Source organism: Lepidochelys kempii, chromosome 25 (assembly GCF_965140265.1).
Source record: "Lepidochelys kempii isolate rLepKem1 chromosome 25, rLepKem1.hap2, whole genome shotgun sequence".
Taxonomy (NCBI): Eukaryota; Metazoa; Chordata; order Testudines; family Cheloniidae; genus Lepidochelys; species Lepidochelys kempii.
Genome location: NC_133280.1, coordinates 16051796 through 16069285, shown reverse-complemented (window position 1 = coordinate 16069285; position 17490 = coordinate 16051796). Strand labels below are relative to the sequence as shown.

The 17490-nt window shown below is 59.6% G+C and overlaps 1 protein-coding gene across 1 annotated transcript; it reads right to left on the bottom strand.

Annotated features, from left to right (window-relative positions):
• Positions 1 to 7100: 7100 nt before the first annotated feature.
• On the bottom strand, positions 7101 to 9027 carry JUND (JunD proto-oncogene, AP-1 transcription factor subunit). The gene is given in 4 exon segments (XM_073323667.1): positions 7101 to 8717; positions 8719 to 8829; positions 8832 to 8927; positions 8929 to 9027. Coding segments are annotated over 4 exon segments (1305 nt in total). The 5' UTR covers positions 9013 to 9027; the 3' UTR covers positions 7101 to 7703.
• Positions 9028 to 17490: the final 8463 nt, after the last annotated feature.

The following is a 17490-nucleotide window of genomic DNA, read 5'->3' as shown; positions in this document are numbered from 1 at the left end:
GAGAGAGGCACCAGAGGCCCTGGCAGGTCCCATGCCAGCAGTTATGTGAGGAATGGCCAGTACATGGCAGAGCCTGGCTGTGAAGGGTGGCTGGAGAGACCTGACCTAGAGCAGTGAGTGGCAGAGACTGGGACACTGAGCTTCCTCCACTCCCACCCACCTGGCACAACCCCGGGCCCAGCTCTCAGTAAGCCGGCCCAAGCTTTTGCCCAGTGCCACAGCCCTGCCTGCAAGGGAAAAGCATTGTGGGTCGGTGCTGGACATTTTTGATCAGGCAACTCACAACAAACAGTCCCAGCCAAAGGAGAGAGGCTTCCTCTTGGGTCTGTGATTCTGAATGGCATCCAGGCAGAACAATGTACCAGGGATTAGGAAAAAATGTTTATGCAAGGCTGGGAGGAAAACTTCCTCCCCACAAACCGCAGCCTGCTGGCTGCCCCAGAGCTCCCCCACACAGCCCGGGACAGCGAGGGGGCAAACAGGGCACAGCATTGCTGCATGCAAAGGGGGGCTTCAGCTACTAGCTCTACCATCTAGCCCTGTCTGAAGTCAGCTCATCGGCTGTTTTAACAGGGGTATTTTATCTGCATTCCTAAGGGTTGAGCCAAAGTCCCCCCCGCCCACCCCCATACTCCCACTGACTTCCCTAAGCTGTGGGTCAGAGCCTCAGGCCAGGAACACACAGCTCCTAGCAGAGTGGGACTCAGCTTGTGGTCAGAACCTGCTCCAGTAACGCAGCTAACGGCCCTAGGATAGCGGAGGAGTAACTGGGGCCAGTCTAGCGAGGGTCTCATTACTAACCCTTCCCCTCAAGGAGCACCTCACCGGCAGGAGGGGGAATGCGCTCTCAACGCCAGCTGAAATTACTGGAGCTCCAGTCTCTAGAGATGACCTAAAAGAACAGGAGGACTTGTGGCACCTTAGAGACAAACCAATTTATTTGAGCATAAGCTTTCGTGAGCTACAGCTCACTTCATCGGATGCATACTGTGGAAAATAGCTTATGCTCAAATAAATTGGTTCATCTCTAAGGTGCCACAAGTCCTCCTTTTCTTTTTGCGAATACAGACTAACACGGCTGCTACTCCGAAACCTGTGGAGATGACCAGTCATCTTCTTCCTGCCTGAACCCTTGTGCAGTGTCACTCAGTGCTGTCCAAAAGCCATTGTGCTCCACCCCAGAGGTAGCTTCAATAGAGGACCCAGCTATTTCTATAAACAGAGCAGAGCCTGAACCCCCTTCCTCAGATCACTAGGTCGCATTCCCCCACATAATCCTAGTGCTACCCAGCAGCTCTTCTCTAGTGCTTTTCTGCAGCAGATTTGAAAGCGCTTTACAAAGGAGGTCAGTATCCGTGTGACTAGCCCCATGCTTCTCAGACAGCAGCTTCAAGGTATGACAGGGCCCCTCATCTCTGCAGCACTAAGGGCCTGCGGCCCCCAGTTCCCGCTGGCAGGGCGGGGGCTCTGCACTCGGGAAAGCCAGGCCCCACATCAGCAGGGAGTAGCTTAAGGCAGCACCCCATATGAGCTGACTCCACAGCCCATGACCCTGGAGCTGATGCAGCACAAAGAGGGAATGCAGACTCTGGAACCAGCCCCATCGCCTTTAGCAGAGCAATGTTGTGCAGAGTTCAAAGGCAGATGGCCATAGTGACCAGCCCCTGTGTGACCATTTGAACAATAACTTCACCACTGTGTCCTGCTTCACGTGGTCAAGCCTCCAGCCAGCCATCAACTAACTGATCCTAGCTGGAGCCCCTTGCCCCCAGGGTCCCATGGGGAGTCAGGGCCAGTGCTAGGCTGGGGCAGGGCTGGTTCTAGGGGTCCATTATTGCGGGCGGGGGCAAGTGGGTATTCTGGGGCCCTGGATGTCACCATTTCAAAAATAAGCTCCCTGCGAGGAGTCCAGGGGCTAGTCAGAGCTCTGTGGAATCTGGGCTTTTACGGGTTTACAAAAGCTTTAGTGATTTGGCTTCTGTGTCAGTATTTTGCTGTGATTTATAATTTACATGGAGACTGAAGACTCTCCCATTTGCAGCTGTTCCGATCCTTGACCCTGGATAACCCCCTACGTGCTTTGGCCTGACAATTTTGGATCCCTTGAAGATAGTGGGGGGGAGGGGTTTAAAATGTCCTCTTCTCCCCCCCCACCCCCATTGCACTGGGCCTACATGGGATGCATACAGGGAAGTCACTGCTGTGTTTAAAAGGATGCCATGCCCCTGACAAAGGGGCAGGGAAGGGGGGGTGGATTTATGGGGAAAACACCCATTGCAGCCTAGCCAGTCAGTGCACTGGGAGAGGCGCTTGCCCCCCAGCAGGAGGCGTCACCTGCTACATGCATGGATGTGAAAGAGCAAAGCACCTGCAAGCAGGGCCAGGCCTTCTGTGCAGCCCTAGGGTCCTGCAGGAGCAGTTCTGCCCTGTGCCTGCATGTGAGGAGATCAGGCACCTGACAGTGTCACTATTCACTGCCATGTCCCCTAGGTTTGGGCCGGGAGGAGGGGGAAGAGAGATGATAGCCCTGCCCCTTCTATCTGATCACATACCCCTAAACCTGACCTCACCCTGCAGCATCTCTGTGGAAGGCAAGAGGAAGCCACAGCGGCTCCTGTCCCCAGCCCATCCTTCCCTTCCCTGGGGCCTTCTTGTCATTCAACAGTCATCCTGACCCTGAAAAGTCCCTCAGCTCCCCCCAGGGCCAGCCCCTAGAGAGCCCAGACCCAGCTGCTCTGCCAGGTGCCTGGGCAATCCCACGCGGTGGGTGCTGGGTTTCTCTGAGTGCCCCCCAGCTCCCCAGGCCCCCCGCTGCCCACAAAAAACCTGGTGTGACAAAGCCGGGCTGTTCTTAATGTTTCCTCTGAATAGTGTGGGGGTGCCTCAGTTTCCCCTGTGCAGTTCTTAAGTATCTAGAGGGTGGGATAAGGGTGTATGATCATTGCAGAGCCCTAGAGGGCAGGTGTGTGCAGGCGTCTGGACACAGAGAATGGCCGACACCCTGTTTCCTGGCAACTGATGGCCTGGGCCCTTCCCCCCTTCGAGGTGAGAGCTAAAGGGTTGGAGAACAAAGGAATCCGGTGACCTCCTGGCCCGGGGAAAGGGACAAAGCCCAGAGAAGGAGGGGCTGGAGGGACTTTCAGTTTGGGGCTGGCTGGGACATGGAGTGAAGGGCAGACGTGGCTGTCTGGCTCACTGCCCCCCAAAATGGACCCAGCTGAGGGGTCCTGTTCTCTGCACCTACAAGCTCTGTGTTAGACCATGTTCCTGTCATCTAATAAACCTTCTGTGTTACTGGCTGACTGAGAGTCGCATCTGACTGCGGAGTTGGGGGGCAGGACCCTCTGGCTTCCCCAGGACCCCACCTGGGCAGACTCGCTGTGGGAAGTGCACAGAAGGGCAGAGGAGGCTGAATGCTCCGAGGTCAGACCCAGGAAGGGGGAAGCCGGGTGACCTGTGTGTCCTGCAGACAGGCTTCTCCCAGAGAGGAGACTTCCCCAGAGTCCTGCCTGGCTTCGTAGGGAGCAGCTCCAGAGCATCGCCCAGGGACGCCAGGACACCTGACCCTTCACCACTGCTTCCAAAGGGTGGGTGAGCTGGAACGTGCACTCCAGTCTGTGGCTGCTGAGGCTGGGGGGAGCGGACCTGGTGCCATCAGATGCTCTGGGGCAGGGCCTACCCCCCGCTGACTAGGACTGCTTTCACTAGAACACAGGACTGGGGCTGCTAACAACACCAATCACCCCAGGCAGCAGGGTGGATGCTCCCACAAGTGGGAGGTGGGATGGACAGCCCAGACTGCCAAAGGAGAGGCAGGAGTAGCATGGTGGGGGAAGGCAGACAGAGCTTTCTCTCTGCAGCTGTCCAGGTAGGGGCAGCGGCCAAAGTGCTCTCCATGGACAGCAATGGGACAGAGGGGCAGCGGGAAAGCCCAGGTCCGTGGCTCACGGGTGGGTAGGCAGATGGGAAGGGAGCACTTTGAACCCCACAAGGGGTGGAGAGAATGAAGCACTCAGTCCAGGGCAGTGCCAGCAGCAGACGGGAGATGAAGGCGAGGGAGAGCAAGGGGAGAACAAGCAGCAGGAGGGAGGCAGAGGCTCCAGGCTCTCAGGCTGTGGGGCATGAGCTGACCCCTCAACAATTTTGCTGAGATGCAAAGCCAGGGCCAGGGGCCCAGCTCAAAGGACAGGGTCTCAGCTGTGCTTCCCTTCAATCGAGGTTACCACTGTTAAGCACCTGAATGCTACACCCAGACCACGCATTTGGGGCTGAGTCCCCTGTGTGGTGAGTGAGGCTCTGGGCCCCAGAGCAACCGGGGTGGGGGGCCTGGGAGAAAGAGGAGAGAGGAGTCCGGCTCCCAAGCAGGGTGTTTAGCTCCACCATCCCTTGTTTCAGGTTGGCTTCAGGACAGAAGCATGGACAAAAAACAAACACTTTTTAGGCTATTTCACTCAGTCTGAGAAAAGCCTTTAGCAGGGTGGGGATTAGTCTGACCCCAGCACCTGCAAACTAAGCAGTTAGGGAAATCCACTTCTGACTTCTTCTGGGCAATCCCAGAAATCTGACTTCTTCCCCAGCCTTTCCAGGCAAAACGCAAAAGGAGGCTTTCCAGCCATTTTATCCTGTACAAGCTGTTCTCAGCGTGGGGACTGCTGGCTGGGGCTGGGAAGCGGAGTCCCTGCTTTGGGCTAGCTTTGAGCTTTAATGTATATTGGCTGCAAATGGGTTTTTATTCCCCTCAGTTTTGTTGCCTGTTTAGACAAATGAGGAAAAGACTCAGTGCCAAGCAATCTCCCAGCATAAATTATAAGAGCTTTAAACCACCTTCCCCCTCTTCCCAGGACAAGTTTTCGCCCGCTGACTTGCTGCCAGGGTTTAGAATGTTCCAGCCAATGTATAAATTGTTAGAAACAAAGTGGTTTGTCACCCTCAGTTTCTCATTCCAGGGAAGCACAGTGGTTCTGGTGTTGAGTAGTTGTTTTTAGATACAACACAGAAAACAAAGATCTCTATGATTAAAGGCTGCATGACACTGATCTGGCATCCGTTCTCGTTCTTGATAGTGAACTCAGATTGGGCACCTCAGGCTGCTGGTTTTGAAGAGTCCCTGAAAGGTGTCCAGCTGCACCACCTAATACATGCAACCTGCCAAGCCAAGCAGCGATGAGGGCCGGGGGCACAGGCCATTCAGGAGGTGGCACCCCCCAGCAGGCCAGTACCAGACCCACTGCACCACCTGGCTTCCCTAGACAAGTCATTACTTGGAGCATGGCTCCTCCCGCCAAGCGTGGGCGTCACCACTTGGGAACAGCACTCAAAGGAATACTGCTCTTTTGTTCACTTCATTTCTGGCTCAGCGTCATTCCTGATGTCACCACAGGGTTGGGAACAGAAGTTGGGGGTTATCTGCTACAGTAAAGACCAGGCAGGAGACACAACTGGTTCCTTGCTCCCACAACAAAGTGCAACCTTTAAGGACACATTCTTTAAAGATTTTACAACACTGTCTTGGAATGCTGAAAATAAAGCTCCTATGAATGCTGCCTTTCCCATTGGCAAAAGTTTGTTTTTATTTCCCCCTAGGGCCTGAGCAAAGCTGGAATCCACCTCACCGGTTGTTCACCATTTAGATTATGTACCAGTATCAGTGACAGCCAGCCAGCTCTGGGCCTAGCATTGCACAACCAAGTACCATATAAGCTGTACACACCCCATTTCAGTCCTATTAAAAGTGGCTAGTTTTTAAAGGATCTCAGACCACTGTGGAAATGTTAGAGGACTCCTCTCACCCTGAGCTTTACCATTAGAGTATTTCACAATCCATTTTCCTGGCCCGATGAAAACCAACCTGAGCATGATCAAGTTAACCTTGAAAAACAACAAGGAGACCCTTCCTTGTGCTCCTTCAGTAAACAGGCCTGTATGAGTGGGCCCACATGCAGTCACACACCAAGTGGATAAAATTTAATGTGACTTAGACTTCTTGTAAAATTAGAGCCTAGACCAAAACTCACCTAATGAGCTGTTGCGGTCTTGGATTTTGCAAGATTATCCCTTCTAGAAACCACCAACCCCGCTGTGGTACTGTCAGATACTAAGACACCTCAGTGTGAAAGTTTCGTCTGACCCAATCTTTGACACTGTTTTACACTTTGAAAAAGGCATTTTCCTTTAAGCTCTTGACCAGTTTGCTGCAAATCTTAGCAAGACAGAGCTGCCACTTAGGTAAAATATTTTGGACCTTTCCTGTAATCTAGTATCACAAGCCACTGGCCAAGGCAACCTACGTGTTTAGGGCTTAAGTTCGTTTCCAAGAAGAAACTTGCAGAGCTGTCAATTACAATTAGCTAGAAGTTTGCCTAGTCATAGGGTTTCTAAGAAACCAAGCAGCCCCCTTCACTTCCATTTTCTCTCTCAACTCATTTCCTTCTTTCTACCCTTCTTTGTGCACGCCAGGCCAAGACAAGTGCCACAGGTGATGGACCCAAGAACCTGACAGTTCATTTTTTGCCCCCAGTCACCCCTTTGAGGCCTGTCTATTAATTCACAGAACAGCAAGACTCCAGCAGCCGCCACCACAACTAACCAGCAGGGAAAGGGCAGCCTGAAATGAACACAGACTTGCAACTGGACCAGGTGTCCTTACAAGGAATTGCCCCAATTATGGTGTCTAACATTTCAGAGCACACCACCACAAGCTGCTGTTTAAACGCCTCGTTCCCCCAAGGATAGTCACCTGCGATAGATGCTTCCAGGGCCAAGCTCTACTCTCAGCAAGAACCCAGCTGGGAAGCTTCTTCCTGTGGGGGCGCACAGATGTAGTTTCCACAATGGGCAGGAGGGGGAGCGCTTGACCACATGACACCTCCACCCCATAACTGGAGCTCAGCGCAGCTTCTCCTCCTTTCTGCAACAAGTAGTTAGGTCAGGGAAGGGGGGGGGGAGCCTCCTTCCCTCTGCCTTGGGGAGCACCAGCCAGGCCAGCGCCCAGCAAGCAACAACCAACCCAGCTCTGATTAGGCAGAGCTGGTGGCTGGCTTTACACCACCTCTCCTGCGGTGGGGAGGGGGGGGGGAGAAGAGAGAGACAGCGGACACAGCTCCTGGCACAAGACTTTACTGCACACTGGAATGTGGAGCATAGAACAAGGGGGAGGAACATTGGGCCCAGTATAAACATAAATAGAGCAAAAACACTTCAAACAACAGAACACTGGAGCTTATCGCCTGGGGCCGCCCCAGGCCCGGCTCTGCAGAGGCGGAACCTGGGTAGCTCTGCAGTCTCTTGGATTCGTGCGCTCGGAGCCGGGGGGCCGAGCTTGTCCGAGCCCTGGCGAGGGCAGGAGTCCGCGCCGGAGCGCTCGGTAGGCGATACGGGTTCCGGCTGACCGAGCCGGGCGCCCCCCACCCCAGCTTTGCCACTGCGCCCACAGCCCCCCGGCAAGGCAGAGGCCCCTCCCGAGTCTTGCGGCGCCCGGACCAGCGCCCCCTCTGCTCCCGCAGCCCGGGAGACAGCGGCCCCGGGCCTGTCTGGCGCCCCGCACGTGCGTCCGCAGCGTCCCCGCACCGAGGGCCCCGGCTCAGTTCAGGCGCCCCGGGCGCGCACAGCCCCGCTACGGGCAGCGGGCACGGTCCGCTGTGCGCGCCCCCCGCGCGGCGCAGGCCCCCCGGGTGCGCCCCGGCCCCGGCCCGGCCCGGGCGCGCTCAGTAGGCCGGCACCTGGTGCTGCTGCGGCAGGAGCTGGCAGCCGCTGTTGACGTGGCTCAGCACCTTCTGCTTGAGCTGAGCCACTTGCTCGCGCAGCAGGCTGGCGGTGGAGGCCAGCTCGGTGTTCTGGCTCTTGAGGCTCTTCACCTTCTCCTCCAGCCGCGAGATCCGCTCCAGCTTCCTCTTGCGGCACTTGGAGGCGGCGATGCGGTTCCGCAGCCGCTTGCGCTCCGCCTTGATGCGCTCCTGCGTGTCCATGTCGATGGGCGACAGCGGCGGGCTCTCGCCGAAGCTGGGCACCTCGGGCACGATCTGCGGCTCGTCCTTGAGCGGCGGCTGGAGGCGCGGATGCGGCGGGGCGCCCCCCAGCCCGGGCGGCGGCGGGTAGGGCACGGTCTCGGTGGCGTAGTTCACCGTCGTGCCGGGGTAGCTGCTCAGGTTGGCGTAGACCGGCGGCTCGGGGGGCGGCGGCGGCGGCTGGGCCAGGCTGGCGGCGGGCGGCAGGTCCCCGGGCGGCCCCCCGGCGGCGCCACCGCCGCCGCCCGCCCCCAGCTGGTTCTGCTTGTGCAGGTCCTCCAGCGCCTTGACGAAGCCCTCGGCGAACTCCTGCTCCTCGCTGGCCGTCACCTTGGGGTAGAGGAACTGGCTGCTGGTCGGCGTGGTGGTGACCAGCCCGTTGGACTGGATGATGAGCCGCTCGAGCTCGGGCGAGCCCAGCTTCAGCAGCCCCAGCTCGGCGGAGCTCAGCAGGGCCGGGCCCTCGCCCCCGCCGCCGGCCGCGCCCCGCAGCGGGTGGAGCGGCTGGCCGGGCGCCTTCAGGGTGGCCACCACCTGGTCGCTGAGCCCGAGCCCGTCCTTCTTCATCATGCTGCCGCCGGGGAAGGGCCGGGGGAGGCCGCTGCTGCTGCCGCCGCGGGACGGGGCCGAGGCGCTCAACACATCGTCATGGTAGAAGGGTGTTTCCATCCTCCCCCGCCGGCTGCGGGGGGCGCCGGGCGGCTGCGCCCGCGGGGCGCCGGGCCGAGCCTCCGGCGCCGGCTGCAGGAGGCTGCGCTGGGGGGACCGGGCACCGGGGCGGCTGGGGGGTCGGTCCCGCTGGGGCTGCCCCCGTGCGGGGGGGGGGGGGCGAGGGGGGCGGGTCGGTCCCGGTCCGGCGGCAGCGTCCCCGGGCGCTGGGGTGGGGGTCGGTCCCGGTCCGGCTGCAGCGGCCCCGGGCGCTGGGGTGGGGGTCGGTCCCGGTCCGGCTGCAGCGGCCCCGGGCGTTACAGGCTGGACGCGGCCCGCGCTCCGCTCCGCGCTCTCGCATACACGCGTCGGGGGGGCGCCCCGCGCCGCCTTAAATACCCAGCGCCAGCCCGATGAGGTCACCGCGTGCGGCCGGGATTGGCTGCAGATGACGTTCTGGTCGGGGCACATTTGCATGGGGGCGGGGCACGGCCACGACGCCCCTCCCCGCCTCCTTGGCCGCCCCCGTCACCACGGCGACCGGCCTGTAAACGGCACAACAGCGCGGAGCCCCCTGGGTTGATGTCATAGGGGGCGGGGTCACGGGGGGTTGGCGCGCGGGCCCGGCCCGGGGTGGCTGTCGGCGCGCGCTGGGAGCCGAGCCCGCAGCTGCGGCGCCGGGGGTCCCGCGGGGATCCAGGGACCCGCCCCGGCAGCCCCTGGCGCCCAGCCTCCTGCCAAACCGCGTCACCCTGCACGAGGCACCCCGCGGCACCCGCCCGCTGGAGCCCCCCAACGACGCCGAGGGCGTGCAGCCCCCCAGGACTGGACCTGTCCCTCCCTGCACCCCCTCAGCACCCGCCCGCTGGAGCCCCCCCCAACGACGCCGAGGGCGTGCAGCCCCCCAGGACTGGACCTGTCCCTCCCTGCACCCCCTCAGCACCCGCCCGCTGGAGCCCCCCCCCAACGACACCGAGGGCGTGCAGCCCCCCAGGACTGGACCTGTCCCTGTCCTGCCTGCACCCCCTCAGCACCCGCCCGCTGGAGCCCCCCCCAACGACGCCGAGGGCGTGCAGCCCCCCAGGACTGGACCTGTCCCTCCCTGCACCCCCTCAGCACCCGCCCGCTGGAGCCCCCCCCAACGACGCCGAGGGCGTGCAGCCCCCCAGGACTGGACCTGTCCCGCCTGCACCCCCTCAGCACCCGCCCGCTGGAGCCCCCCCCAACGACACCGAGGGCGTGCAGCCCCCCAGGACTGGACCTGTCCCTCCCTGCACCCCCTCAGCACCCGCCCGCTGGAGCCCCCCAACGACGCCGAGGGCGTGCAGCCCCCCAGGACTGGACCTGTCCCTCCCTGCACCCCCTCAGCACCCGCCCGCTGGAGCCCCCCCCAACGACGCCGAGGGCGTGCAGCCCCCCAGGACTGGACCTGTCCCTCCCTGCACCCCCTCAGCACCCGCCCGCTGGAGCCCCCAACGACACCGAGGGTGTGCAGCCCCCCAGGACTGGACCTGTCCCTGTCCTGCCTGCACCCCCTCAGCACCCACCCGCTGGAGCCCCCCCCCAACGACGCCGAGGGCGTGCAGCCCCCCAGGACTGGAACTGTCCCTGTCCCGCCTGCACCCCCTCAGCACCCGCCCGCTGGAGCCCCCCAACGACACCGAGGGCGTGCAGCCCCCCAGGACTGGACCTGTCCCTCCCTGCACCCCCTCAGCACCCGCCCGCTGGAGCCCCCCAACGACGCCGAGGGCGTGCAGCCCCCCAGGACTGGACCTGTCCCTCCCTGCACCCCCTCAGCACCCGCCCGCTGGAGCCCCCCCCAACAACGCCGAGGGCGTGCAGCCCCCCAGGACTGGACCTGTCCCGCCTGCACCCCCTCAGCACCCGCCCGCTGGAGCCCCCCCCCCAACGACACCGAGGGCGTGCAGCCCCCCAGGACTGGACCTGTCCCTCCCTGCACCCCCTCAGCACGCACCCGCTGGAGCCCCCCACAACGACACCGAGGGCGTGCAGCCCCCCAGGACTGGACCTGTCCCTCCCTGCACCCCATTAGCACCCGCCCGCTAGAGGCCCCCCCAACGACGCCGAGGGCGTGCAGCCCCCCAGGACTGGACCTGTCCCTCCCTGCACCCCCTCAGCACCCGCCCACTAGAGGCCCCCCAATGATGCCGAGGGCGTGCAGCCCCCCAGGACTGGACCTGTCCCTCCCTGCACCCCCTCAGCACCCGCCCGCTAGAGGCCCCCCAATGATGCCAAGGGCGTGCAGCCCCCCAGGACTGGACCTGTCCCGCCTGCACCCCCTCAGCACCCGCTTGCTGGAGCCCCCCACAACGACGCCAAGGGCATGCAGCCCCCCAGGACTGGACCTGTCCCTCCCTGCACCCCCTCAGCACCCCCTCAGCACCCGCCCGCTAGAGGCCCCCCAATGATGCCGAGGGTGTGCAGCCCCCCAGGACTGGACCTGTCCCTCCCTGCACCCCCTCAGCACCCGCCCGCTAGAGGCCCCCCCAACGATGCCGAGGGCGTGCAGCCCCCCAGGACTGGACCTGTCCCTCCCTGCACCCCCTCAGCACCCGCCCGCTAGAGGCCCCCCAACGATGCCGAGGGCATGCAGCCCCCCAGGACTGGAACTGTCCCTGTCCCGCCTGCACCCCCTCAGCACCTGCCTGCTGGAGCCCCCCACAACGACACCGAGGGGTTGCAGCCCCCCAGGACTGGACCTGTCCCTCCCTGCACCCCATTAGCACCCACCCGCTAGAGCCCCCCCCCAACAACAACACCGAGGGCGTGCAGCCCCCCAGGACTGGACCTGTCCCACCTGCACCCCATTAGCACCCGCCCGCTGGAGCCCCCTGCAATGACGCAGAGGCCTTGCAGCCCCCCAGGACTGGGGCTGTCCCACCTGCACCCCATTAGCACCCACACCGCCCAGCACCCACCTGGTAGAGCCCCCCACAATGACACCAAGGGGTTGCAGCCCCCCAGGATTGGGGCTGTCCCTCCTGCACCCCATTAGCACCCACACCGCCCAGCACCCACCTGGTAGAGCCCCCCACAATGACACCAAGGGGTTGCAGCCCCCCAAAACTGGGGCTGTCCCTCCTGCACCCCATTAGCACCCACGCCGCCCAGCACCCACCTGGTAGAGCCCCCCACAATGACACCAAGGGGTTGCAGCCCCCCAAAACTCAGGCTGTCCCTCCTGCACCCCATTAGCACCCACCCACTAGAGCCCCCTGCAATGATGCTGAGGGGTTGCAGTCCCCTGGGACTGGGACTGGACCTGTCCCTCCCTGCACCCATGCCACCCAGCGCCCACCCACTAGAGCCCCGCTGCAATGACACCAAGGGGTTCCAGCCTCCCAGGACTGGACCTGTCCCTCCTGCACCCCATTAGCACCCACGCCACCCAGCACCCACCTGGTAGAGCCCCCCACAATGACACCAAGGGGTTGCAGCCCCCCAAAACTGGGGCTGTCCCTCCTGCACCCCATTAGCACCCACCCACTAGAGCCCCCTGCAATGATGCTGAGGGGTTGCAGTCCCCTGGGACTAGGACTGGACCTGTCCCTCCCTGCACCCATGCCACCCAGCGCCCACCCACTAGAGCCCCGCTGCAATGACACCAAGGGGTTCCAGCCTCCCAGGACTGGACCTGTCCCTCCTGCACCCCATTAGCTTCCACAAGCAGTGGGACAGCTCAGCCCGTCCCAGCATCAGGCCCCCGTTGGGTACCCAGCATCAATGGCAGGTCCCCTCCTCCCCCGTCTCAAGGAGGAAGCAGGTGCCCTACAGTCAAAGCCAAACCTCACCTTAGCAGAGGGGATGTTTTGACTTAATTTACCTTCTCCATGGTAACACACTGGTATAAATGAAGACTACACTGAACTGTTGCCAGGCTGGAAAGCCATTTGGTGGGTCAGGGCAGGCACTTGTTCAGTACAGGCTGATTCTGGGGGAGGAGGTCTAGGGACATGCAATTACCTAGTTGGATGCAGTTGCAGGGGGAGGGTATTTGATTTTTAAATTTAAAAATCAAATAAAACTGGAAAGGAGGGAGCTGGGAGGAAGAGCTGGGATTTCAGCAGTCCCTTAAGAACAGAGCAATTAAAGCTCCATATAAAATTACCCCAAAAATACCCATTTGTGCAAACAGGCAGGGTCAGCTAGCTCCGTGGCAAAACAAACCCTTCACTCACAAAGAGTTTTCAGCCTTTGAGCATCACCTCATACCAGAGAAACCCACCTTCTCACTCCAGGGCCAGCAGTCAGGCTTCTAGCCCAGGCTGTCAGCTGCTTTATAGACCATTTCCTGATTGGGCCTTCACTCCCCGCCTGCCTCCTTACTTCATCTGAGACACCTGGGAGGGGGGGGCCAAGCGCAGAATTAACTCCTTACTTGCTGGAAACCAAGATAGGCTTTTGCCATTTGCGATAAGAATAGAAAAAATCGGAGACGGTTGTGATTCCCCCATTCAGTATCTGTAGATACCGGCTGGGCTGGAGAACGATTTCCTACTTTATCGTTAATTGTGACCAGATGGTAAGAGATTAGCTCACCATGGGCACTGCACAAGGGTGGCACAAGCAGACGACTGTGGAAAAGCAACTGGACTTTCTTTCTTTTAAACAAGGCTGTATTTGCTCCCCTGACTCCAGGAGACAGAGGGAGCAAAGTCGCCCTGCAGCCCAGACCTGGCTGGGATTGCTGCGGAGGCAGCACGTGCAGCCCCCAAGGAGCGGCCCTGCTTTTGTCATGCGCCTCTGCTTGACTGGAGGAAGGTGTCCCAATGCAAGGGCTCTTGGGATGGGGGGGATGCTCCTGGAGAGCTGTGTGTTCAACAGAGGGTTAATGCAGCACCAAGGGGGACCGTGCTGGAAATGAACTGGAAGGACGTCCGACTTGGCCACTTCCACAGAATCAGTGGCCGAATCAGCATTTTCTTAAAAGTTTCTGTATTCCAAAATTTTGCACATAATTTTTCTATGCTCCTCTCTGCAATCCAAATCCTCAATCCAGTACCCGCTGAGGGCGACAGCAAAATGCCCAGTCAGAATCAGTGGGCTCCCCGGACCTGCTCCACCTCAGAAATTCACAGAGCCCAAAGCGGAGATGCTGGCTCTGGGCTGTTTGTGCCTGTGCTGGAGTGCGAGATGAGGCAGGGAAGGGTTAATATTACAGGGCTCTATTAAAAATGAAGTGTAACTAGTTTGGGGATGAAAAACAGAAACAGCATTCAGATAGGTAGGGGTGGAGGCAGCCCTTTTCCTCCATCAGGTTTCGGGGAGGCCTGGCCTCTTTTCCAAGCAAGTAGGAGCTTGAGTGGCAGATCTGGGTTCATACAAACCCTCACCAGCTAATACGAGTTTATTCCTGCCCAAACTGGTGATGTTTGTGCCCTAAAGGAACCTGCATAGCAACCCAGGCAGCAGGGGTGGCCGGCTTCCAGCCGGCAGAGCACAGTGGCACTCAGACCGTCACCAATATTTTAATTTAATTTTGTATTTATTGGCAATAAATTATTGTACACAGCCCTTCCCCCCACCAGACCGTGATTTGGCACAAACACGTGGGCGGGAGCCCACAAGCCGAAGGCACTGGATCCTCTAGTCTGAGCTCCTGTACAGTGCGGGCCCCTAGCCCCACCAGCCGAGATGAGCCTGCAGGAGGCTAGGCTGTACGTGCCACAGGCCGAGAGCAGGAGGGATCGAGATGTGCCCAAGGCCCCGCAGGGGCAGGGAAAGGATTGTGAGATACACCCAGAGAATCCAGGCAAGCAGCCCGCACCCCACGGAGCAGAGGAAGGTGACGCCCCCCTCCCAAAGGTCTCTGCTGGTCTGACCTGGGGGAAAATTCCTGCCTGACCCCACACATGGTGACCAATTAGACCCTGAGCACGTGACCAAGAACCAGCCAGCCCAGCACCTGAGAGACAATGCTCAGCGTCACCCCAGAGCCCGGCCCTCCCCGTCCAATGTCCCAGCTCCAGCCAGAGCCATCCCCGTGATGCTTCAGCGGAAGGAGCTCAACCCTCCTCCCCCAGAATCCTGTGGGGGGATCCCTTCCTGAGCCCTGCAGGTGGCTGGCTGAAATGCTGAAGCATGAGCTGACCTAAGACAGAAACCTGAAATGAGCCCCAGGGCTGTTGAGCTCTCCCCCCAAGGGCAATCAGAACTTTCTGAGGACATTTGTTGTGAGTCCTCTTGCAGTTTCATCTGTCCCCTCTGGCCTTACAGCCCAGCCTGCTGCTGAATATCCTGATTGTATTCTGAGCGCTCAGAAAACATCAGGTGTAAATGACTGCTCTCTCACCCATCACAGAACCAATTTCTGCTTGTCAGTGGGGCCCCACTACAATTCAGCCCCAGGCCTTTCAGCCCAGAAAGTCTCCCAGAGGAGCTTTATGGCCTTATATGGTTTGCGCTCTAAGTACCGCCTCTGTCCCCCTGCGCCGCCAAGGTCAGCCGAGGTGCTCCCGCGCTCAGACCCTAGATGTGAACATCTGGCAGCTGCTGACAGGCCATCCTCAACAGAGGCCCCTTGACTCTGCCTCTTGCTTCCCTGCTGGCCCCCAGAGCCCACGTTTGCTAACCTTGGGGCGTGGTGCGAGGCCTTTGCCTGAGTCTGGCCATGTGGGCAGGACGTTAAGGCTTGTGGCTCAGGTTACCGGTTGGGGAAGCTGCCTCTGAGTTTCTCTGTTCAATAGCTGTAAAGTTCAGGAATGGCTTTTTCACAGCAAGTGGTTGGCAAGACCATGTGGAAGGCGCAAGGTGATGAACTGTAGTTTTTAATGACCCTGGATGCCCCTAGCATCTTCGGCAATTGGCATACATCTTTCAGCAGTCTAGCTCCAAAGACAGAATAGCTAACCCAGGCTTATGGGATGTGCCGCAGCCTCTGGCATTGTGAATGCTCCAGGATGGCCATCCCGCCGTGGCGAGCGAGCGTCCCAGACACGAGTTAGTGCACTACAAATAGCCGTGTGGACATTGCAGCTGGGACGCTCCAGCTCACTCGACCCCCTAAGTCTGAGCTCGGGTGCTAGCCCAAGCGGCTGCCCAAACTGCAGTGTCCACGCTGCTGTTTTTAGCACGTTAGCGCAGGCCAAGCGAATGCGAGTCTGTCTGCCCGGGCTGGGAGGCTTGTTCCCAGCACGGTTGCAGGAATACCCTGAGGATCCTCCATACACCGTACCAGTGCAAATCCTCCGCACTTCCCTGCGTGGCCAGTGATTGGTCTGGGGCTAATCTCCATTGTACAGACATGGGACAGAGATTAACTGACCTGGCCAAGGCCACAAAGTGAGTCAGTGACAGAGTCGGGGAGTGTTTGGTGCCCAGTTGTTCTGCTTAGTCAAGGACACTCACCTCTGAGCAGCACAGCACAGTGCGGATGGGACTTGCTCTTCCCTGCACAGAGGCAGCTGTTTTCATTGCCCTGGGTTTCATGGTGTTCCAACTTGCCTGGAAGTTGTTTTCGTTCTCACATTGCGACAGGCTCTGTGAAGCTAATTGTGGCCTCATTTCGTGTGGGCTCTGTAATTGGGTTGCCATAGGGCGGCACACATCGCAGCCACGGCAGCCCTTGCCATGCCAGGGCTTGGCCTCATTCCAGTGTATAGGGACTCTGCGCGCTCAGACAGCAGCTATCTGGCCAACTTAAGTACAATGTCTCTGCTATTTCAAAGCATGATTTTCCAGAACAAAATGCCTTGGTGGGTCGAGCTGTTCTGAGCCACTCCAAAATAGCAGGCCTGGACAACTAGATATATCTACACACAACTCCAGATCAACCCTCCGGGAACCCCAGTGCGTGTGCAGGGCTGACACATGGCTCAGCTGCCTGTCATCTTTTGTGTAGGTGCAAAGGAACATTCTCATATGGGCTGAGTGCCTGTAACACAAGCCTCAGGCTGATATAGTCTCTCATCCTTGCCTGTCTCCTGGCATTGCCAGGGCTCTGCCTCTGCCCTGTCACTGGGGCCAGATCTGGGGAGCTATCACTGCAGGTTCTCTGTGCTAGCCTCATATCCCCGGGTTTGACCCATATCCATATCCATACCCATATCCAACAGGTTCGCCCCATATCCCGGCACACCCATGGTGCTCGGAGGCAAGACAGTGGAAATACACTGAAGGAGAGCACTAAACCTCAGCCTGGAATTCAGACTTTTTCCAGGATTGTGTGGTCCCACGGTGACCCCACAGAACAGAACAGAACAGCACCCTGGGGTAGGAGAGCATGCAACCAGCCAGGGCAGAATGGCTGCCGACTCCTAGGGTGACATCCTGGCCCCACTGCAGTGGCAAAACACTCATGGACTTCCCCGGGCCAGGATTTCACCCATGGCTTTGTGTTGCTCAGCAGAGTTGCCATTAGTTCAGCCTAATTTTAAAAATTAATTCTCTGAGCCCCCAGGTAAAGCAGGGACTGGCTGCTGCCCCCCAGTGTGCACCAGAGTTACCCCCCTCAGCTTTCCAAGGGCCCTCCCCGGGTGCAGGGCCAGTGGGATCTGTCCCTGACTGTGCAGAGCCCAAGGATGCAGGAAGCACAGGGCCAGGCCTTTGGCATAGTAAGAATCATGTGATGCAAGTTTAAGGAAGGGGAGCAGGAAGTGCCAGTTGGCTCAGCCTCGGGCAGTCCAGCAAACCCGCCTGATGCCCCAGAACAGCTGAGAAGCGCTGCACCATGCTAGCAGGACTGTAGGATCCAGCCCATTGCCAGGCAGGGCGGAAGGTTACTCCTGAGAGAGCTGAGGGAGTTTTTCTTTATCAGTTGTGAGCTTTATACTGTCCTGCTGCATAAAGCCAGGAGCGAGGGGAAGAGTGCACAATAAAT